Genomic DNA, 20,478 nt, shown 5'->3' on the forward strand with positions numbered 1-20,478 from the left:
GGACCATTGTCCCGTCGCAAAGATGGCGCCGGCTCATTTGCCCATCACAAAGATGGCGCCGGCTCATTTGCCCCTCACCAAAATGGCGCAGGACAATTGGCCCATCACAAAGATGGCGCTGACGGTTTTCTTCATCCCACGCCCCGGTGCGGCTGCTGCGCTTGCGCGATGGCCCTAGCGCGGCGCGGGGGCCTGGGCCTGGGCCTGGGCCTACTGCAGGCGGCCGGGAGCGGGAGGCGGTTCTGGGACCCGAGTGAGGGGAGAGCGGGCGGCGGGGTCCTGAGCGCAGCCATGAGCAAGAACAAGAGCAAAATCCCGGACAGGTAAAGCCCTCGGCCCCATTCGGTGGGCGGCGGGAGAGAGGCCGAGCCCCGGGGCCGCGCTTCAACCCCCCCCCCCATGTCTCTCTTCCCCCCCCCCCCCATGTCTCTCTTCCCCCCCCCCCATGTCTCTCTTCCCCCCTCCCCCCCCATGTCTCTTCCCCCCCCCCCATGTCTCTTCCCCCCCCCCCATGTCTCTCTCCCCCCCCCCCATGTCTCTCTCCCCCCCCCACGTCTCTTTCCCCCCCCCACGTCTCTTTCCCCCCCCCACGTCTCTTTCCCCCCCCCACGTCTCTTTCCCCCCCCCCACGTCTCTTTCCCCCCCCCACGTCTCTTTCCCCCCCCCACGTCTCTTTCCCCCCCCCACGTCTCTTTCCCCCCCCCACGTCTCTTTTCCCCCCCCATCACGTCTCTTTCCCCCCCCCATGTCTCTTTCCCCCCCCCCATGTCTCTTTCCCCCCCCACGTCTCTTTCCCCCCCCCATGTCTCTTTCCCCCCCCATGTCTCTTTCCCCCCCCCATGTCTCTTTCCCCCCCCCATGTCTCTTTTCCCCCCCCATGTCTCTTTTCCCCCCCCATGTCTCTTTCCCCCCCCCCCATGTCTCTTTCCCCCCCCCCCATGTCTCTTTCCCCCCCCCCCCCATGTCTCTTTCCCCCCCCCCATGTCTCTTTCCCCCCCCCATGTCTCTTTCCCCCCCCCATGTCTCTTTCCCCCCCCCCATGTCTCTTTCCCCCCCCCCATGTCTCTTTCCCCCCCCCATGTCTCTTTCCCCCCCCATGTCTCTTTCCCCCCCCATGTCTCTTTCCCCCCCCATGTCTCTTTCCCCCCCCCCATGTCTCTTTCCCCCCCCCCATGTCTCTTTCCCCCCCCCATGTCTCTTTCCCCCCCCATGTCTCTTTCCCCCCCCATGTCTCTTTCCCCCCCCATGTCTCTTTCCCCCCCATGTCTCTTTCCCCCCCCATGTCTCTTTCCCCCCCCCATGTCTCTTTCCCCCCCCCATGTCTCTTTCCCCCCCCCATGTCTCTTTCCCCCCCCATGTCTCTTTCCCCCCCCCACGTCTCTTTCCCCCCCCCCACGTCTCTTTCCCCCCCCCCACGTCTCTTTCCCCCCCCCACGTCTCTTTCCCCCCCCCCACGTCTCTTTCCCCCCCCCACGTCTCTTTCCCCCCCCATGTCTCTTTCCCCCCCCCACGTCTCTTTCCCCCCCCCCACGTCTCTTTCCCCCCCCCCACGTCTCTTTCCCCCCCCCACGTCTCTTTCCCCCCCCCACGTCTCTTTCCCCCCCCCACGTCTCTTTCCCCCCCCCACGTCTCTTTCCCCCCCCCATGTCTCTTCCCCCCCCCATGTCTCTTTCCCCCCCCCACGTCTCTTTCCCCCCCCCACGTCTCTTTCCCCCCCCCACGTCTCTTTCCCCCCCCCACGTCTCTTTCCCCCCCCCACGTCTCTTTCCCCCCCCCACGTCTCTTTCCCCCCCCCATGTCTCCCCCCCATGTCTCTTTCCCCCCCCCACGTCTCTTTCCCCCCCCCACGTCTGTTTCCCCCCCCCACGTCTGTTTCCCCCCCCCACGTCTGTTTCCCCCCCCCACGTCTGTTTCCCCCCCCCACGTCTGTTTCCCCCCCCCACGTCTGTTTCCCCCCCCCACGTCTGTTTCCCCCCCCCCCACGTCTGTTTCCCCCCCCCCACGTCTGTTTCCCCCCCCCCACGTCTCTTTCCCCCCCCCCCACGTCTCTTTCCCCCCCCCCACGTCTCTTTCCCCCCCCCCCACGTCTCTTTCCCCCCCCCCACGTCTCTTTCCCCCCTCTTCTTCCCCCCCCTCTTCTTCCCCCCCTCTTCTTCCCCCCCCTCTTCTTCCCCCCCTCTTCTTCCCCCCCTCTTCTTCCCCCCCTCTTCTTCCCCCCCTCTTCTTCCCCCCCTCTTCTTCCCCCCCTCTTCTTCCCCCCCTCTTCTTCCCCCCCTCTTCTTCCCCCCCTCTTCTTCCCCCCCTCTTCTTCCCCCCCTCTTCTTCCCCCCCCTCTTCTTCCCCCCCCTCTTCTTCCCCCCCTCTTCTTCCCCCCCTCTTCTTCCCCCCCTCTTCTTCCCCCCCTCTTCTTCCCCCCCTCTTCTTCCCCCCCTCTTCTTCCCCCCCCCTCTTCTTCCCCCCCCCTCTTCTTCCCCCCCCTCTTCTTCCCCCCCCCTCTTCTCTTCCCCCCCCCTCTTTCCCCCCCCCCCCCCATGTCTCTTCCTCTTCCCCCCCTGGCTAATTTGGGCTGTGTCTGATGCCTTTTCTTTTATCCCCTGACTACAGGTGGCAGGAATACTCTGCCGTTGGACGGAGGCTCTCGGGGACCAGATTCATCGCGTTTAAAGTTCCACTGAAGAAGGTCAGCAGCTTTCCCCCCCCCACCCCCCAACCAAACATTACCCAGCAGGACGATGACAACCCAGTCAGCGGGGCACAAACGGGCCGGACCTGCACATGAACACCACCACCTGGGCCCCCCACCACCTGGGCCCCCCACCTGTGAGACGTGTGATGGTGGGTCTGGGCGGTGTCAGCGGGTTTGGTGGTTCTGATTCTGGACCGCACTATAAAGCTGATGTGTTGGACCTGCCTCAGCTCGTCCATCCTGAGAGTGGCGTCTGGTGTCCCAGCTTGTCCAACAGTTCCCTCGTGGGAACACACCTCAATTTCGTGTCTCTGACTCATCCAAAAATACTTAACACATTGAATCACCTTTGCGGAGCAGTGACTGTTCTGTGGGCAACTGCAGTCGGAACACTGGGAGGCTCCAGGTAGATTGGACCTCCTTGTGTGAAGTACATTTATAAAGAGCAGATTGTTGAGCAAGTTCTCAATCTGCTTTTCACTTTTTAATCTGCCCCCTTTGTCTCACTCCTGATGCCAGTTCAAGTGACATACCCGAACTCCCTGCTTCACACCGAGTGCAGTCGTGTTAAATCTCCATGTCTCCTCTCACGGCTGAATCAGTTGCGTTGCTTCGAACTTGGTCCTCTAAATGTGGGTACTCCAGTTTGTCATACTGTCCCTGGGTCTGTGCTGGTTCAGTTCTGGCCTGACCCAGTTTGTCGGTCTGGGTCTGTGCTGGTTCAGCTCTGGCCTGGCCCAGTTTGTCATACTGTCTCTGGGTCTGTGCTGGTTCAGTTCTGGCCTGGCCCAGTTTGTCGTACTGTCCCTGGGTCTGTGCTGGTTCAGTTCTGGCCTGGCCCAGTTTGTCGGTCTGGGTCTGTGCTGGTTCAGTTCTGGCCTGGCCCAGTTTGTCATACTGTCTCTGGGTCTGTGCTGGTTCAGTTCTGGCCTGGCCCAGTTTGTCGGTCTGGGTCTGTGCTGGTTCAGTTCTGGCCTGGCCCAGTTTGTCATACTGTCCCTGGGTCTGTGCTGGTTCAGTTCTGGCCTGGCCCAGTTTGTCGGTCTGGGTCTGTGCTGGTTCAGTTCTGGCCTGGCCCAGTTTGTTATACTGTCTCTGGGTCTGTGCTGGTTCAGTTCTGGCCTGGCCCAGTTTGTCATACTGTCCCTGGGTCTGTGCTGGTTCAGTTCTGGCCTGGCCCAGTTTGTCGGTCTGGGTCTGTGCTGGTTCAGTTCTGGCCTGGCCCAGTTTGTCATACTGTCTCTGGGTCTGTGCTGGTTCAGTTCTGGCCTGGCCCAGTTTGTCGTACTGTCCCTGGGTCTGTGCTGGTTCAGTTCTGGCCTGGCCCAGTTTGTCATACTGTCTCTGGGTCTGTGCTGGTTCAGTTCTGGCCTGGCCCAGTTTGTCATACTGTCTCTGGGTCTGTGCTGGTTCAGTTCTGGCCTGGCCCAGTTTGTCATACTGTCCCTGGGTCTGTGCTGGTTCAGTTCTGGCCTGGCCCAGTTTGTCGGTCTGGGTCTGTGCTGGTTCAGTTCTGGCCTGGCCCAGTTTGTCATACTGTCTCTGGGTCTGTGCTGGTTCAGTTCTGGCCTGGCCCAGTTTGTCGGTCTGGGTCTGTGCTGGTTCAGTTCTGGCCTGGCCCAGTTTGTCATACTGTCTCTGGGTCTGTGCTGGTTCAGTTCTGGCCTGGCCCAGTTTGTTGTACTGTCCCTGGGTCTGTGCTGGTTCAGTTCTGGCCTGGCCCAGTTTGTCATACTGTCTCTGGGTCTGTGCTGGTTCAGTTCTGGCCTGGCCCAGTTTGTCATACTGTCTCTGGGTCTGTGCTGGTTCAGTTCTGGCCTGGCCCAGTTTGTCATACTGTCCCTGGGTCTGTGCTGGTTCAGTTCTGGCCTGGCCCAGTTTGTCGGTCTGGGTCTGTGCTGGTTCAGTTCTGGCCTGGCCCAGTTTGTCATACTGTCTCTGGGTCTGTGCTGGTTCAGTTCTGGCCTGGCCCAGTTTGTCGGTCTGGGTCTGTGCTGGTTCAGTTCTGGCCTGGCCCAGTTTGTCATACTGTCTCTGGGTCTGTGCTGGTTCAGTTCTGGCCTGGCCCAGTTTGTCGTACTGTCCCTGGGTCTGTGCTGGTTCAGTTCTGGCCTGGCCCAGTTTGTCATACTGTCTCTGGGTCTGTGCTGGTTCAGTTCTGGCCTGGCCCAGTTTGCCATACTGTCTCTGGGTCTGTGCTGGTTCCGTGCTGGGCTTGACATACCGTTGCTTCTTTCAGCTGTTCGAAAGCAGCCTGCCGGCCACTGAAGTCTTCTCGCCAACTGACCTTGTGCGGCAAATCGAGGATCAGAGAGAGGAGTTGGGGAAAATCATCGACCTGACCTTTACAGAGCGTTATTATGACTCTATGGTAAGAACAGGAGGGCCTCGGCTTTAACCCTTTGCTGAGCAGGGCTGTGGGGGAGGTTGGACGAGACTGTCCCAGTTGTGTGAGCAGGATTTCGGTCCCCTGTTTACGCTGGTACCGATGGTTCGCCAGAGAGTGTTGCTACTGAGGAGCGTTGCTGCTGACCAATATCTCAGTCTCACAGCTCATTAGGTTAGTCTTTGACCTCGGTTTAGTCCCGCTCGTGTAAGGATAACGGTTCTTGTTTTTAATCTCGTTTTTGATTCTTAAATTGGGTGTGTTTTGATTTTGGAACAAAGTTGGTCACGATCATTGATTTTTTTTCCCATTTTATTTTCTCTTAAAAAGATTCTTCTGTCCCCAAAATTAATTATTTAAATCTTGTCTCCCGAATTAATAAATGGTGGCCTGAGAGAGACGGGAAATGTAACGTTTTGTTTCTGAGAAGTTGTGGGTTGTCTCACTCCAAGAGATCATTGGTTATTGCTTCCATCAGAAATGTGATCTTTGTTTTCACCAGCAAAATTCGAGCTCCTGGCGAGGAGCAGGTGGGGGGGAGGGAGTCAGCACTGTGGGGGAGAAAAGAAAGACTTGCATTTATATAGCGCCTTTCACGACCACCAGATGCCTCAAACCACTTTGCAGCCAATAAAGTACTTTGTGAAGTGTCGCTGTCATAGGCAGTCCCTCGAAATCGAGGAAGACTCGCTTCCATTCTAAACGTGAGTGTAGTCACTGTTGTAATGTAGGGAACGCGGCAGCCAATTTGCGCCCAACAAGCTCCCACAAACAGCAATGTGATAACGACAAGATCATCTGGGGTTTTTTTTTAAAGTGAAGTTGATTGAGGCTAGGACACCGGGGAGAACTTCCCTGCTCTTCTTCGAAATAGTGCCATGGGATCTTTTACGTCCACCTGAGAGAGCAGACAGGGCCTCGGTTTAACGTCTCATCCGAAAGACGTGTACAGTGTCCCCTCAGTACTACACTGGGAGTGTCGGCCTAGGTTTTTTTTTTGTGCTCAAATCCCTGCAGTGGGACTCGAAACCACCACCCTTTGACTCAGAGTGCTACCCACTGAGCCACTGTTTGACCAAGATGTCTGAAGTGTAACGATCGCTGTGCAAAGTTTGAGATGCATAAAAGCACTCGGCGGTACACTTTCGAATTTGGGCTGTGTGGAGGGAGTTCTGCGGTCTGGCTAACACTGGGGTGAGGTACAGGCGCGGATGGACGGGGCTGTCACTGGCGGTGGAGCAGGTTGAGGAGCTGAATGCAGAGCATTGGACAATGTGCGGGGAGGAGGGGGGGGGGGGGCGTCAGCGCTGTCCCCGTGATCGGGGGCTTGCTGGCTCTGTGGTTCCTTCACTCTGCGGGCACACCCTCTGTGTCTGTGCTGTTTCGTTCTCAGTGTATTCTCTGTGTTGTAGGAGTTGCCCGAGGGTTTGCACTACGCCAAGATTTTCACTGCCGGACACGAAGTACCGAACGCCGACAACATTTTAACGTTCAAACAAGCTGTAAAAACGTTCCTGGCTGAAAACACGGGAAATGGTAAGCTCGGTCTCTGGGGCAGGGGCTCAGCCTATTATAAGAAATAGGAGCAGGAGTCGGCCATTTTCCCCTCTAGCCTGCTCCGCCATCATGGCTGATCTGATCTTGGTCTCCACTCCACTCCCCTGCCCACTCCCCATAACCCTTGACTCCCCTATTGTTCAACAATCTGTCTAGCTCTACCTTAAATATATTCAATGACCCAGCCTCCACAGCTCTCTGGGGGAGATGCCTGACTCAAGGGTGCCCTGGTTAAATTCAATGATGTGATGAAGCACAGGCTTTGCTTCTCCATGCTGCCAGTCCCCACTGTCTTCCTGTCCACAGTCGGTGGATGTCCTGGGAGAGAAGCTGGACACTTCAGAAAGGAGGTGAAACAAAGATCTTGCAATTCAAGAGTGCCTTTCACAGTCTCGGGACGTCCCCACGTGTTTTACAGCCAATGAAGTACTTTTTGAAATTCGACAGCCAATTTGCGCACAGCAAGCTCCCACAAATAGTAATAAGTGAATGAGATGATGATCTGTTTTTTTAGTGATGTTGCTTGAGGGATAGCTATTGACCCAAGACACCAGGGAGAACCTTCCTACTCTTCTTCAAATAGTGCCACGGGATCTTTTACATTCACCTGAAAGCTTAACCAGGGGCTTTGGCTTAACATCCCCTCTGACAGTGCTGCCCCTCCGACGGTTTACAAATCACTCCATGGCCTCGCCCCTCCCTATCTGTGTAATCTCTTTCAGCCTCACAACCCCACAAGATGTCTGCACTCCTCAAATTCTGCCCTTTTGAACACCCCTCGTTATAATCGCTCCACCATCGGTGGCCGTGCCTTCAGCTGCCTGGGCCCTAAGCTCTGGAACTCCCTCCCTAAACCTCTCCGCCTCTCGACCTCTCTATCCTCCTTTAAGCCGCTCCTTGAAACCTACCTCTTTAACCAAGCTTTTGATCATCTGCCGTAATTTCTTCTTATGTGGCTCGGTGTTAAAGTTAATTTGTTTTGTCTTGTAATACTGCTGTGAGGCGCCTTGGGATGTTTTACAGCATTAAAGGCGCTATATAACTACAAGTTGTTGTTATACTGAAGGGGTTAGATGAAATAAGTGGGGGGGGGGGAGGCTCGAGTGGAGCATACACGCTGGTGTGGACTGTTTGGGCCGGATGGCCTGTTTCTGTGCTGTGTAACAGTCAGCGTGTCAGAGTCCAGGGCTGAGCAGGTACCCTGCAGGTATCTCCGTGAGGTGCAGGGTGTTGTGACGGGGTCTAACCTGGCTACGCCGTGTATTTTAACCGTTCCCCACATGCATCTACTTTCAGATAAGCTGGTTGGCGTTCACTGCACTCACGGAGTAAACCGGACCGGCTATCTAATTTGCAGGTAAGTTGTCGAGGGTTTTCGTCGGGTGTTTTAACAAATGAGTGAGGTGGTTGAACAGCTCTGTCTTACTCCCACGTGCAAAAGCAAAATGCTGCGGATGCAGGCGATCTGAAATTCAAACCAAACACGCAGCGGGCCAGACAGCATCTGTGGAATGCTGCATTTCCTGTTTTAATTTCCGTCTTCCTCCCCTTTGGTTTGAGTGGGATTTGCCAGGAGGAAGTGGCTACATTTTTCAGGGTCGAGTAAGCTGTTCGTTGGGTGTAACAGTGGGAGTCGTTGCCTCCCCCCTCCCTTCAATCATTGAACTGGTTACTACCACGGTCTATAGTCATATCAGCCATCGCTCAGTGGGCAGCACTCTCGCCTCTGAGTCAGAAGGTTGTGGGTTCAAATCCCACTCCAGGAACTTGAGCACAAAAAATCTAGGCTGACACTGCAGTTCAGTGGTGTGGGAGCGCTGCACTGTCAGAGGTGCCGTCTTTTGGATGAAATGTTAAACCGAAGCCCCGTCTGCTCTCTCAGATGGACGTAAAAGATCCAATGGCATAATTATGAAGAAGAGCAGGAGAGTTATCCCCGGTGTCCTGGCCAATATTTATCCCTCAAGCAACATAACAAAAACAGATTATCTGGTCATTATCGCATTGCTTTTTGTGGGAGCTTGCTGTGCGCAAGTTGGCTGCCACGTTTCCTACATTACAACAGCGACTGCACTTCAAAAGTACTTCATTGGCTGTAAAGCGCTTTGAGACGTCTGGTGGTCGTGAAAGGCGCTATATAAATTCAAGTCTGTCCTTTCTTTCCAAACTCATCCATTTCTTCCCTCCTCTCCCCCAGGCTCCCCCCCTCCTTAGTATTGGCCAACCTCTGGGATCCTCGGTCTGTGTGTGCGTGTCGAAAGATGGCACCTCCAACAGTGCAGCACTCCCTCAGCACTGGAGTGTCAGCCCACCCAGATATATCAGTGTATTCTTCATAACCCAGTCACAACGCTAGTGCTAGTAATTGGGTGACAGGGAGCCTTGCATACTGGGTCTTGGTTGCTGACAAAGAAAGATTTCAATTTATACAGCGCCTTTCATGACCACCGTATGTCTCAAAGCGTTTGACAGCCAACTGAGCACTTTTTGAAGTGTAGTCACTGTTGTAATATAGGAAATATGGCAGCCAATTTGAGCACAGCAAGCTCCCAGAAACTACAATGAATAATGACCAGATAATCTGTTTTAGTGATGTTGGGTCGCGAGCTAAATATTGGACACCAGGGAGAACTTACCTGCTCTTCAAAATTGTGTTGTGGGACCTGAGAGATCAGATGGGGACCGTGGTTTAATGTCTCATCTGAAAGACAACCCCTCCGGCAGTGCGGCGCTCCCTCAGTGCTGCCCCTCAGACAGTGCAGCGCTCCCTCAGTGCCGCCCCTCCGACAGTGCAGCGCCCCTCCCTCAGTACTGCACTGGAGTGTCAGCCTGGATTTTGTGCTCAAGTCTCCGGAATGGGACTTGAACCCACGAACTTCTGACGCAGGCGAGAGCATGACCACTGAGCCATGGCTGACCTGTTGACTGATTTCTCTGCTGATTGTTCTGTCTGGTTTGTTTAAGGTACCTGATCGATGTGGATGGAATGGAGCCCCGCGCTGCAATCGATTGTAAGCTCTTAGTTTTCACCAGTTGGATTGTGTGGCTGTTACACCGATTGGCATTTAAAAATCTCTTATTCCCTGTTTTTTTTTTCCCTCAAGTGTTCAATAAATCCCGTGGATACCCGATAGAAAGGCAGAATTACATCCAGGATCTGCTGAATGGACCACGCAGAAGGTAGGATCAACTGAATTGGGACCTTAGAGAGCAGAAAGCTTAATAACCTGAAGCCAGAGTACCGTGCTGTGTGTGACCCTCCTGGTCGATCAGCCGAATCCAGGCAGTGTAAGCCCCACAGAACTGCAGTCTGATATTCAGGCTTTGCTCTTGTCTCGCTCCCTTTTGCTCGGTTCTGCTGATGAAGGCAATAGTTGCCATTCAGAACGAAGAGCATTAAATTGATCGCGGAATGTGAAAGTACTCCACGGAGAAGTTTGCGGATTTAAAATCCTCACCATTTATCATCTTCCTTTGGTCTCGCAACACCGGCTGTGTTTCTCAATGAGAAGTTGTCGTGTCTCATTTTTCTTATGTGTTTAACTATTTCTATTCCGTAGCAATAAAGGAATTGATGTACCGGCTCTGTGCTCGAAGCCGAAGAGACCGTGCCATCAGCAACCCGTGTTCACACAGCGAGACAGGTGTGTGACAGTCTGTGACATGTGACAGTGTGTGTGTGTCAGTCTGTGACCTGTGCAGTGTGTGTGTGACAGTCTGTGACCTGTGCAGTGTGTGTGTGACAGTCTGTGACCTGTGCAGTGTGTGTGTGAGAGACAGTCTGTGACCTGTGACAGTGTGTGTGTGTGTGACAGTCTGTGACCTGTGCAGTGTGTGTGTGTCAGTCTGTGACCTGTGCAGTGTGTGTGTGTGACAGTCTGTGAACAGTGCAGTGTGTGTGTGTGACAGTCTGTGAACAGTGCAGTGTGTGTGTGTGTGACAGTCTGTGAACAGTGCAGTGTGTGTGTGTGACAGTCTGTGACCTGTGCAGTGTGTGTGTGACAGTCTGTGACCTGTGCAGTGTGTGTGTCAGTCTGTGACCTGTGCAGTGTGTGTGTGTCAGTCTGTGACCTGTGCAGTGTGTGTGTGTCAGTCTGTGACCTGTGCAGTGTGTGTGTGACAGTCTGTGACCTGTGCAGTGTGTGTGTGTCAGTCTGTGACCTGTGCAGTGTGTGTGTGTCAGTCTGTGACCTGTGCAGTGTGTGTGTGTGACAGTCTGTGACCTGTGCAGTGTGTGTGTGTGTGACAGTCTGTGACGTGTGTGTGTGTGTGTGTGTGTCAGTCTGTGACCTGTGCAGTGTGTGTGTGACAGTCTGTGACCTGTGACTGTGTGTGTGTGTGACAGTCTGTGACCTGTGCAGTGTGTGTATGACAGTCTGTGACCTGTGCAGTGTGTGTGTGTGACAGTCTGTGACCTGTGCAGTGTGTGTGTGTGACAGTCTGTGACCTGTGCAGTGTGTGTGTGTGTGTGACAGTCTGTGACCTGTGCAGTGTGTGTGTGACAGTCTGTGACCTGTGCAGTGTGTGTGTGACAGTCTGTGACCTGTGCAGTGTGTGTGAGACAGCCTGTGACCTGTGCAGTGTGTGTGACAGCCTGTGACCTGTGCAGTGTGTGTGACAGCCTGTGACCTGTGCAGTGTGTGTGACAGCCTGTGACCTGTGCAGTGTGTGTGACAGCCTGTGACCTGTGCAGTGTGTGTGACAGCCTGTGACCTGTGCAGTGTGTGTGACAGCCTGTGACCTGTGCAGTGTGTGTGACAGCCTGTGACCTGTGCAGTGTGTGTGACAGCCTGTGACCTGTGCAGTGTGTGTGACAGCCTGTGACCTGTGCAGTGTGTGTGACAGCCTGTGACCTGTGCAGTGTGTGTGACAGCCTGTGACCTGTGCAGTGTGTGTGACAGCCTGTGACCTGTGCAGTGTGTGTGACAGCCTGTGACCTGTGCAGTGTGTGTGACAGCCTGTGACCTGTGCAGTGTGTGTGACAGCCTGTGACCTGTGCAGTGTGTGTGACAGCCTGTGACCTGTGCAGTGTGTGTGACAGCCTGTGACCTGTGCAGTGTGTGTGACAGCCTGTGACCTGTGCAGTGTGTGTGACAGCCTGTGACCTGTGCAGTGTGTGTGACAGCCTGTGACCTGTGCAGTGTGTGTGACAGCCTGTGACCTGTGCAGTGTGTGTGACAGCCTGTGACCTGTGCAGTGTGTGTGACAGCCTGTGACCTGTGCAGTGTGTGTGACAGCCTGTGACCTGTGCAGTGTGTGTGACAGCCTGTGACCTGTGCAGTGTGTGTGACAGCCTGTGACCTGTGCAGTGTGTGTGACAGCCTGTGACCTGTGCAGTGTGTGTGACAGCCTGTGACCTGTGCAGTGTGTGTGACAGCCTGTGACCTGTGCAGTGTGTGTGACAGTCTGTGACCTGTGCAGTGTGTGTGTGAGACAGTCTGTGACCTGTGCAGTGTGTGTGTGACAGTCTGTGACCTGTGCAGTGTGTGTGTGTGTGTGACAGTCTGTGACCTGTGCAGTGTGTGTGTGACAGTCTGTGACCTGTGCAGTGTGTGTCAGTCTGTGACAGTCTGCGACCTGTGCAGTGTTTGTATATGTGAGACTGTATGTGACCTGTGCAGTGTGTGTGTGACAGTGTGTCAGTCTGTGACCTGTGCAGTGTGTGTGTCAGCAGTGTGTGTGTGTGTGACGGTCTGTGACCTGCGCAGTGTGTGTGACAGTCTGTGACCTGTGCAGCGTGTGTGTGTGTGTGTGAGTGACAGTCTGTGACCTGTGCTGTGTGTGTGTGAAGTCTGACCTGTGCAGTGTGACTGTCTGACCTGTGTGGGGTCTCTGGTTTTAAACTGATGTGCCTGTAGGTGATGTGTTGTCAGGTGGGTGTGAAATTCTCAAACTGTCCATTGGGACTGAGAACCTGATTGTGCCTTCCAGGCGAGCGCTGTATGGAGGGAGCGCTGTGAGCTGGGTGGCACTGGGTGAAGTGAATGTGGGGACAGGGCTGTCCTGGGGGATAGTTGGAGTTTAAGGGGGTGAATCGAAAGTGTCAGATGCAAAGTGAGAGAGATTTAGGGGTTCAGGTTCAGAAGACATTAAAATCAACACCGCAACTGGATGAGGCCATAAAAACTTGTCAGAATATAGAAGTCAAGGTTTAATGGTGAATCTCTGTAAACCATCACTCAGACCACGGTTGGAATATTGTGAACAATTTTATTTCCATTGCTCAACGCGAAAGGAAGGTTGTTGGGGCAATAGAGCGGATACAGTACAGCTTCACCGAGGTGCCTGATGTGAGGAAATACAAATATGAAGGAAATGTTGAAAATATGGGGCTGATTTCATTAGACCAGAGAAGATGAGATTGACAGACAACTTTACAGAGATGTTCAAGGTGAAGAAGGGATGGGGGACAGTGGATAGAGTACCCAGTGTTCGAGAGGTCTGCTCAAACACAAGAGGTTTTGGACAATGAGCGGGAGAAGCTATTTTACACAGAAGGTTATGAGCGGTTTTCCCTGTAAGCTGTGCAGCGCTCCAGGAAACCAGCTCTGTCGGCTTTTCAATGCAAAGACAGCACATGCGCAGTATTGAGTGGCCAGGCAGTGCATTAAAGGGGCCACGCAGCGTAAACGGAATTAGAGGGAACAGTGGTTGTGAGGGATGGAAGCAGAGGCCATGTCAACCTTTAAGAATTGGTTTGATAGGGAAAGGGGGAATAAAGGGATATGGGAAGTCAGCGGGAAACTGGGATTAGCACACAGCTCGATCAAGCTGGTATTTCACGGGGTATCGGTGTGCACTTGGCTCTTTATATTGGAAGCTTATTTGCGTTGGAGATGTTGCCTCTAATGTGTGACGGCATGTGTTGAGCAGCACTCTGTCGCAACTACGAAGTACAGGGAGAGATTCCCATGGTGGTCCCAGTTTGTAAATTTGTGAAATGATGCTGTGACTTTTCCCTTACAGATCGCACCAACGGAAATATCCTACTAGTAATGGCTTTCGTGAGTACAGCCAATCGGTCTGCCCACCCAGGCAATCTGCTTATCCCAATCTGTCTGCGCAGCATCCCAGGGGACAAAAGTTTGGGAATGGTGCTATGCATCAAACCGTGCCGTACCACGGGCAGACTGAGGCACATTCCAACTACGATTGCGGAAGAAGACAGGAGTCCCCACAGCAGAGCTATCGGCCCAAGTCCCTACAGCAGAGCTATCAGCCCGAGTCATCCTGGCGGAGCTATCGGCCTGAGTCCCCATGCCAGAGCTATCAACCTGAGTCCTCCTGGCGGAGCTATCAGCCGAAGTCCTCTTGGCAGAGCTATCAGCCCGAGTCCACACAACGGAGTTGTCAGCCCGAGTCCTCCTGGCGGAGTTGTCAGTCCAAGGCCCCTCAACGGAGTTGTCAGCCCGAATCCTCTTGGCGGAGTTGTCAGCCCGAGGCCCCTCAGCGGAGTTATCAGCAACCACCCGGTGGATGGAACAGCAGAGGACAGAAACAAAACTCTCGAGGCCAGGGCAGATCGAATACACATCAGCGATGGGACGATTGAAGTGTGAATGGGAAATATTTTAGTAATTTAATTTGCTGGTGTGAGAACACACTGTGAAGTATTGCTGTTTTATAAAGAGTTTTAACATCAAATAATGTTCAACATGAAAGTGGACAGCTGCAGGGAGCTCGCTCGGGCAGCAAGTTCTCGATCAGTGTTGCCACTGGGCTTGTTTGATGTATTGTACCAAGCATTGTAGGAAAATCTCGCTTCGCCCAGTTTAAAGTTGTCGTACACTCCCCGTCTGATGCTCTTAATTCATTCCCCGAGACCACCGCCCACTGGCAGCCCTGTACCCACTAGGACCTCACTCCAGTGTTGCCCACCTCAAACTTCTCTCCTGCCACAGCCCAAGTTTGGAAGGACGCAGTGCAGGATTGTACTCTGGGTGTTCAACATGTCAGCCAGCCAGCGGTGCACCGCTGAAATCCCAGTGCCAACCCTGAACACCGGCTCCGTGTAATTGTCAAAGCAGAGATTTATCCCATTTCGTCGTCTAGTTAACCGAATTGCCTGTGCTGTCCGACAGGGGTCTTAATTTGCTTTTACTCTTAAAACTGGGAGCAGCAGCTTCTGTGTGTCGAGTGTCCCCTGGTGCAGTAACACTTGGGAGCACTGGCTCATGCTTTCCTGGTGCCTGTAACCAACCATTAGCAAATACAAGCTGCAGTAAGGTGGGGGGGGGGGTGGGGGGGGGTGGGGGGGGGGGGGAACGGCTGAGAACTAGGAGCAAACGTCAGCCATTTGGTCCCTCGAGCCTGCTCTGCCATTCAATAAGGTCATGGCTGATCTGATCTTGGCCTGAACAATGTATCATTTTCTGGGCTCGACAACTGGTGGTCTCTGGAGGTGACTTCACAATGAAAAGCAATTTTTGTTATTTTGGCCTTTGGGTTGACTTTTAAACTATTCACGAGCTGCAAACATGGTGTTCAAGTTCCATTGAGACCAGTCAGAAAGCATTGTACCAAAGGAAATCTTTTATATTTGAAACAATTTTTTTTTTTTTTAAATTGTTCCTTTTTAAAAATTATTTAATTCTCATTCTGCTGGTCAGTGTGCCCAGTGACACCCTAGCTTCAGTCCCTGCTCTCTGCCTCATCACCGCGTGGTGGAGCGACTGTGACGGTGGGCCAGGGCGAGGGATATCGGTCGGGCTCGCTCTCCTGATCAGCAGGTTCTGCCAAAGGCAGATCAAGCTCAGCTGTGCTGCCCCCCGCAGTTGAATAGCCTGCTGACCCGCGCTGTCTCATCTCATGGAGAAATGGGCCCCTTGGGTGGTGAACTGGAGGGTGGCAAGTGCCTGCCATCCGGGACCTCGGTGAGATTCAGCCCTGCGAGAGAGAGAGAGAGAGAGAGGGGGGCTGCTTTATTCCCCCGGTCCCATCTCTCACTGCTTCTCGCAGTAACACTTTGCACCAAAATGGCTCCTTTGTTTCACCAGCTTCTCCCTAAATCCACAGCATCCACGTTGAAACAATACCAAACTCGCAAGAATCCCTTTTTTGCTTTTAAACATAAATTGTAGTCTGAATGTAATCCAAAAAAATTAATTAATTTGCATCTTTAGGATTGTTTTATCTTTGCATTGTGCAAGAACTTTTATTCAGAAATAAATCCGTTTTCCTGTTCACCGACTGCAGTTTTCTGATCCCAGGAATTGTGAGCATGAGGAAGTGATTTTCGGTCGGTGCTGCCCCCGGGAAGGGGCTCGCTGAATCTTGCAGACAGTTTGCCAGAGGGATAGGAAGGAAGGGGCCCACTACGAGGCACTCCGTTGGAGCCCTGTGGGTCACATGGACAGCATAATAGAAAAGTACGCGTTTATTTGTACTGTGAAAATGGCCGCCCGGCTCCACCCTTTGTCGGAGCGAGTCGGGGCCGAGCGAGGGCGGATTCTCGGGCCTCGGGTCCTGCTTCTCGGCACCACGTGGAGGGAATGATTCGCGAATAGAAAACCAATCTATAATGGGAGACGCGGCCCACAGATTGTAGCTCGGAGCCGGTGTATAAACTGAAATGTCTGCCGTTGTACTTTGATGCGCTCCCCCCCCCCCCACAATCTGTGTAGCCCATTAATAGAGGTCTTTAAGGATTTTCTCCTGTAATACGTCCATAGATTAAGAATTTGATCACGAATTGAGCTTCCCATCTCATCTCTCTCAGTGAGACTGTCCATTTGCACCTTCATAACATCGCCCGTCTCCATCCCTACCTCAACTTATCTGCTGCCTTTATCACCTCAAGACTGGACACTTCCAACGCACTCTACCCCCAGAAACTTGTCATCCAAAGTCCGTGTCCTAACTCGCACCGAGTCCCGCTCACCCGTGTCCTAACTCGCACCGAGTCCCGCTCACCGATCTCCCCTGTGCTCGCTGCCCCGTGTCCTAACTCGAACCGAGTCCCGCTTACCGATCTCCCCTGTGCTCGCTGACCTACATTGGCTCCCAGTTAAGCAGCACCTCGACTTTAAAATTCTCTCCCTTTTCCAATCCCTCCATGGCTTCCCCACCCCCTCCTTACCTCTAATCTCCTCCAGCCCTATAATCCCCCTAGACCTCTGCGCTCCACCTTTTGAACATCCCCGATTTTAATGGCTCCACATTGGCAGCCGTGCCTTCAGGTCCTAAACTCTGGAATTCTCTTAAATCTCTCCTCCTCTCCATTTCTCTTTCCTCCTTTAAAACGCCTCTTAAAATCTACCTCTTCAACCAAGCTTTTGGTCATGTGCCCTAGCAAATACATGGCTCAGTGTCAATTCTTTTTTTTGGCAACACTCCTGTGAAGCGCTTTGGGATGTTTTATTATGATAAAGGTGCCATATAAATATAAGTTAAGTAAGCTGCTGTCAGCAGAGACGTGCTTCCCCCTCCGTCTGTAATAGAAATGATGCAGCACTAATCCCTCCGACAGTGGGGAACTCCCCCTCTTCCCCCCGCCCCCATTCAGAGGCGAACATGAGCACCACCCCCCCCCACCCCATTCAGCAGAGGTGAACACCGAGGCTTCTGCAAGCACACCTGGAGGGGATTCTGTTCCTTTCTCCCTTCCATTGCCAGCCAGGAATGTGGCCTTTCAATTTTGGACTGTTTTCCCCCCTCAATCGTGCCTTGTAAACTTGCCTTTGTGCTGGTGCTGTGAAAGCCACCTGAATGTGAGCAGGACGAGCACATTGCTGGGCGTGTGTGCGAGTGATCCCGGCAGATAATACACCAGTAATTGCTCCTGTCGCTGGAACCGGTGGTTCTGCTGCCTTGCTCTGGCTCTGTGTATCAGACAGAGCAAGTCCGCTCTTTGCTCCTCTGCTGCCGCCCCCTGTGCCGGGGGCTGGATTCTCGGGCTGCAGGGGCTCGGCAGGCTGTATCTGTCGCAGTCTGGTTACCTGCTCCCCAGCCAGCTTCTCGCTCAGTGACAAAAGTGACTGCTTCTCTTTGAGCTGATGCCTCGAGGCGAGAGAGAAAAAACAGTGGCAGAAACAGAGCGTATTCTGGGTTACATAAGAAATAGGAGCAGGAATAGGCCATACTATTCAAGAAAGGAGGTACAGAGAAAACAGCAAACTACAGGCCAGTTAGTCTGACACTAGTCGTCTGAAAAATGCTGGAATCCATCATCAAAGAAGTGATAACCGGGCACTCAGAAAATCATATGATTAGGCAGAGTCAACGCGGTTTTATGATGGGTGGAGGTAGCCCTGATAATAAAGGATGGCATAAGGACAGTAGTGAAAAAGAAACCCCATCGCTCTCTCTGCCTTTTCAAAACGTCAAGTACCCTGGAATATTTAGCTCCCACTGTTGGTCACTGTGCAACCACGTTTCTGTAATGGTTATTAGATCAAACCCATTTATCTCTATTTGTGCCATTAATTTGTTCATCTTGTTACGAATGTTTTGTGCATTCAGATAAAGCGCTTTTAATTTTAATTTTTTTACCATTTTTTCCTGATGTGCCATTCACTGATGCACTATTGCCATTAAACTCTCTCTCCCTTCCTGTCACACTCTGCTTATTTTTACCCTAATCGCGACACTGTTCTATTACCTTGACTTTTCTCTTTAGATTTCTATGTTTGCCCTCACCTGAACCCACCTGCCACCCCATATTTTTGGTATAAAGCCCTATCTACTGCCCTAGTTATTCAATTCACCACGACACTCGTTCCAGCCCAGTGGTGCCCGTCCCAATGGAACATAACATAATAGGAACAAGAGAAGGCCTTTTGGCCCCTTGAGCCTGCTCCGCCATTCAATAAGATCATGGCTGATCTGATCATGGACTCAGCTCCACTTCCCTGCCCGCTTCCCATAACCCTTTACTCCCTTTTCATATAAGAATATAAGAACAGAAGAATTAGGAACAGGAGAAGGCCATCGAGCCCCTCGAGCCTGCTCCGCCACTCAACAAGATCATGGCTGATCTGGCCGTGGACTCAGCTCCACTTACCCACTCGCTCCCCGTAGCCCTTAATTCCCTTATTGGTTAAAAATCTATCTATCTGTGATTTGAATACATTCAATGAGCTAGCCTCAACTGCTTCCTTGGGCAGAGAATTCCACAGATTCACAACCCTCTGGGAGAAGAAATTCCTTCTCAACTCGGTTTTAAATTAGCTCCCCCGTATTTTGAGGCTGTGCCCCCTAGATCTAGTCTCCCCTACCAGTGGAAACAACCTCTCTGCCTCTATCTTGTCTATATCCCTTTCATTATTTTAAATGTTTCTATAAGATCACCCCTCATCCTTCTGAACTCCGAGTAAAGACCCAGTCTACTCAATCTATCATCATAAGGTAACCCCCTCATCTGCGGAATCAGCCGAGTGAATCGTCTCTGTACCCCCTCCAAAGCTAGTATATCCTTAAGTAAGGTGACCAAAACTGCACGCAGTACTCCAGGTGCGGCCTCACCAATACCCTGTACAGTTGCAGCAGGATCTCCCTGCTTTTGTACTCCATCCCTCTCGCAATGAAGGCCAACATTCCATTCGCCTTCCTGATTACCTGCAAACTAACTTTTTGGGGTTCATGCACAAGGACCCCCAGGTCCCTCTGCACTGCAGCATGTTGTAATTTCTCCCCATTCAAATAATATTCCCTTTTACTGTTTTTTTTCCAAGGTGGATGACCTCACACTTTCCGACATTGTATTCCATCTGCCAAACCTTAGCCCATTCGCTTAACCTATCTAAATCTCTTTGCAGCCTCTCTGTGTCCTCTACACAACCCGCTTTCCCACTAATCTTTGTGTCATCTGCAGATTTTGTTACACTACTCTGTCCCCTCTTCCAGGTCATCTATGTATATTGTAAACAGTTGTGGTCCCAGCACCGATCCCTGTGGCACACCACTAACCACCGATTTCCAACCCGAAAAGGACCCATTTATCCCGACTCTCTGCTTTCTGTTAGCCAGCCAATTCTCTATCCATGCTAATACATTTCCTCTGACTCCGCGTACCTTTATCTTCTGCAGTAACCTTTTGTGTGGCACCTTATCGAATGCCTTTTGGAAATCTAAATACACCACATCCATCGGTACACCTCTATCCACCATGCTCGTTATATCCTCAAAGAATTCCAGTAAATTAGTTAAACATGATTTCCCTTTCATGAATCCATGTTGCGTCTGCTTGATTGCACTATTCCTATCTAGATGTCCCGCTATTTCTTCCTTAATAATAGTTTCAAGCATTTTCCCCACTACAGATGTTAAACTAACCAGCCTATAGTTACCTGCCTTTTGTCTGCCCCCTTTTTTAAACAGAGGTGTTACATTAGCTGCTTTCCAATCCGCTGGTACCTCCCCAGAGTCCAGAGAATTTTGGTAGATTATAACGAATGCATCTGCTATAACTTCCGCCATCTCTTTTAATACCCTGGGATGCATTTCATCAGGACCAGTGGACTTGTCTACCTTGAGTCCCATTAGCCTGTCCAGCACTACCCCCCCTAGTGATAGTGATTGTCTCAAGGTCCTCCCTTCCCACATTCCCGTGACCAGCAATTTTTGGCATGGTTTTTGTGTCTTCCACTGTGAAGACCGAAGCAAAATAATTGTTTAAGGTCTCAGCCATTTCCACATTTCCCATTATTAAATCCCCCTTCTCATCTAAGGGACCAACATTTACTTTAGTCACTCTTTTCCGTTTTATATATCTGTAAAAGCTTTTACTATCTGTTTTTATGTTTTGCGCAAGTTTACTTTCGTAATCTATCTTTCCTTTCTTTATTGCTTTCTTAGTCATTCTTTGCTGTCATTTAAAATTTTCCCAATCTTCTAGTTTCCCACTAACCTT

General features: G+C 52.2%; 1 protein-coding gene across 1 annotated transcript; it reads left to right on the forward strand.

Annotated features, from left to right (window-relative positions):
* The first annotated feature begins 156 nt into the window (after window positions 1–156).
* On the forward strand, window positions 157–14,865 carry LOC139235087 (RNA/RNP complex-1-interacting phosphatase-like). The gene is made up of 9 exons (XM_070866234.1): window positions 157–323; window positions 2,605–2,680; window positions 4,926–5,057; window positions 6,485–6,608; window positions 7,926–7,986; window positions 9,594–9,640; window positions 9,734–9,809; window positions 10,190–10,273; window positions 13,596–14,865. Exons 1-9 carry the CDS (start codon window positions 169–171, stop codon window positions 14,179–14,181), a joined length of 1,341 nt encoding a protein of 446 aa, XP_070722335.1. The 5' UTR covers window positions 157–168; the 3' UTR covers window positions 14,182–14,865.
* Window positions 14,866–20,478: the final 5,613 nt, after the last annotated feature.

This window comes from Pristiophorus japonicus, chromosome 22, assembly GCF_044704955.1.
Source record: "Pristiophorus japonicus isolate sPriJap1 chromosome 22, sPriJap1.hap1, whole genome shotgun sequence".
NCBI classification, from domain to species: domain Eukaryota; kingdom Metazoa; phylum Chordata; class Chondrichthyes; family Pristiophoridae; genus Pristiophorus; species Pristiophorus japonicus.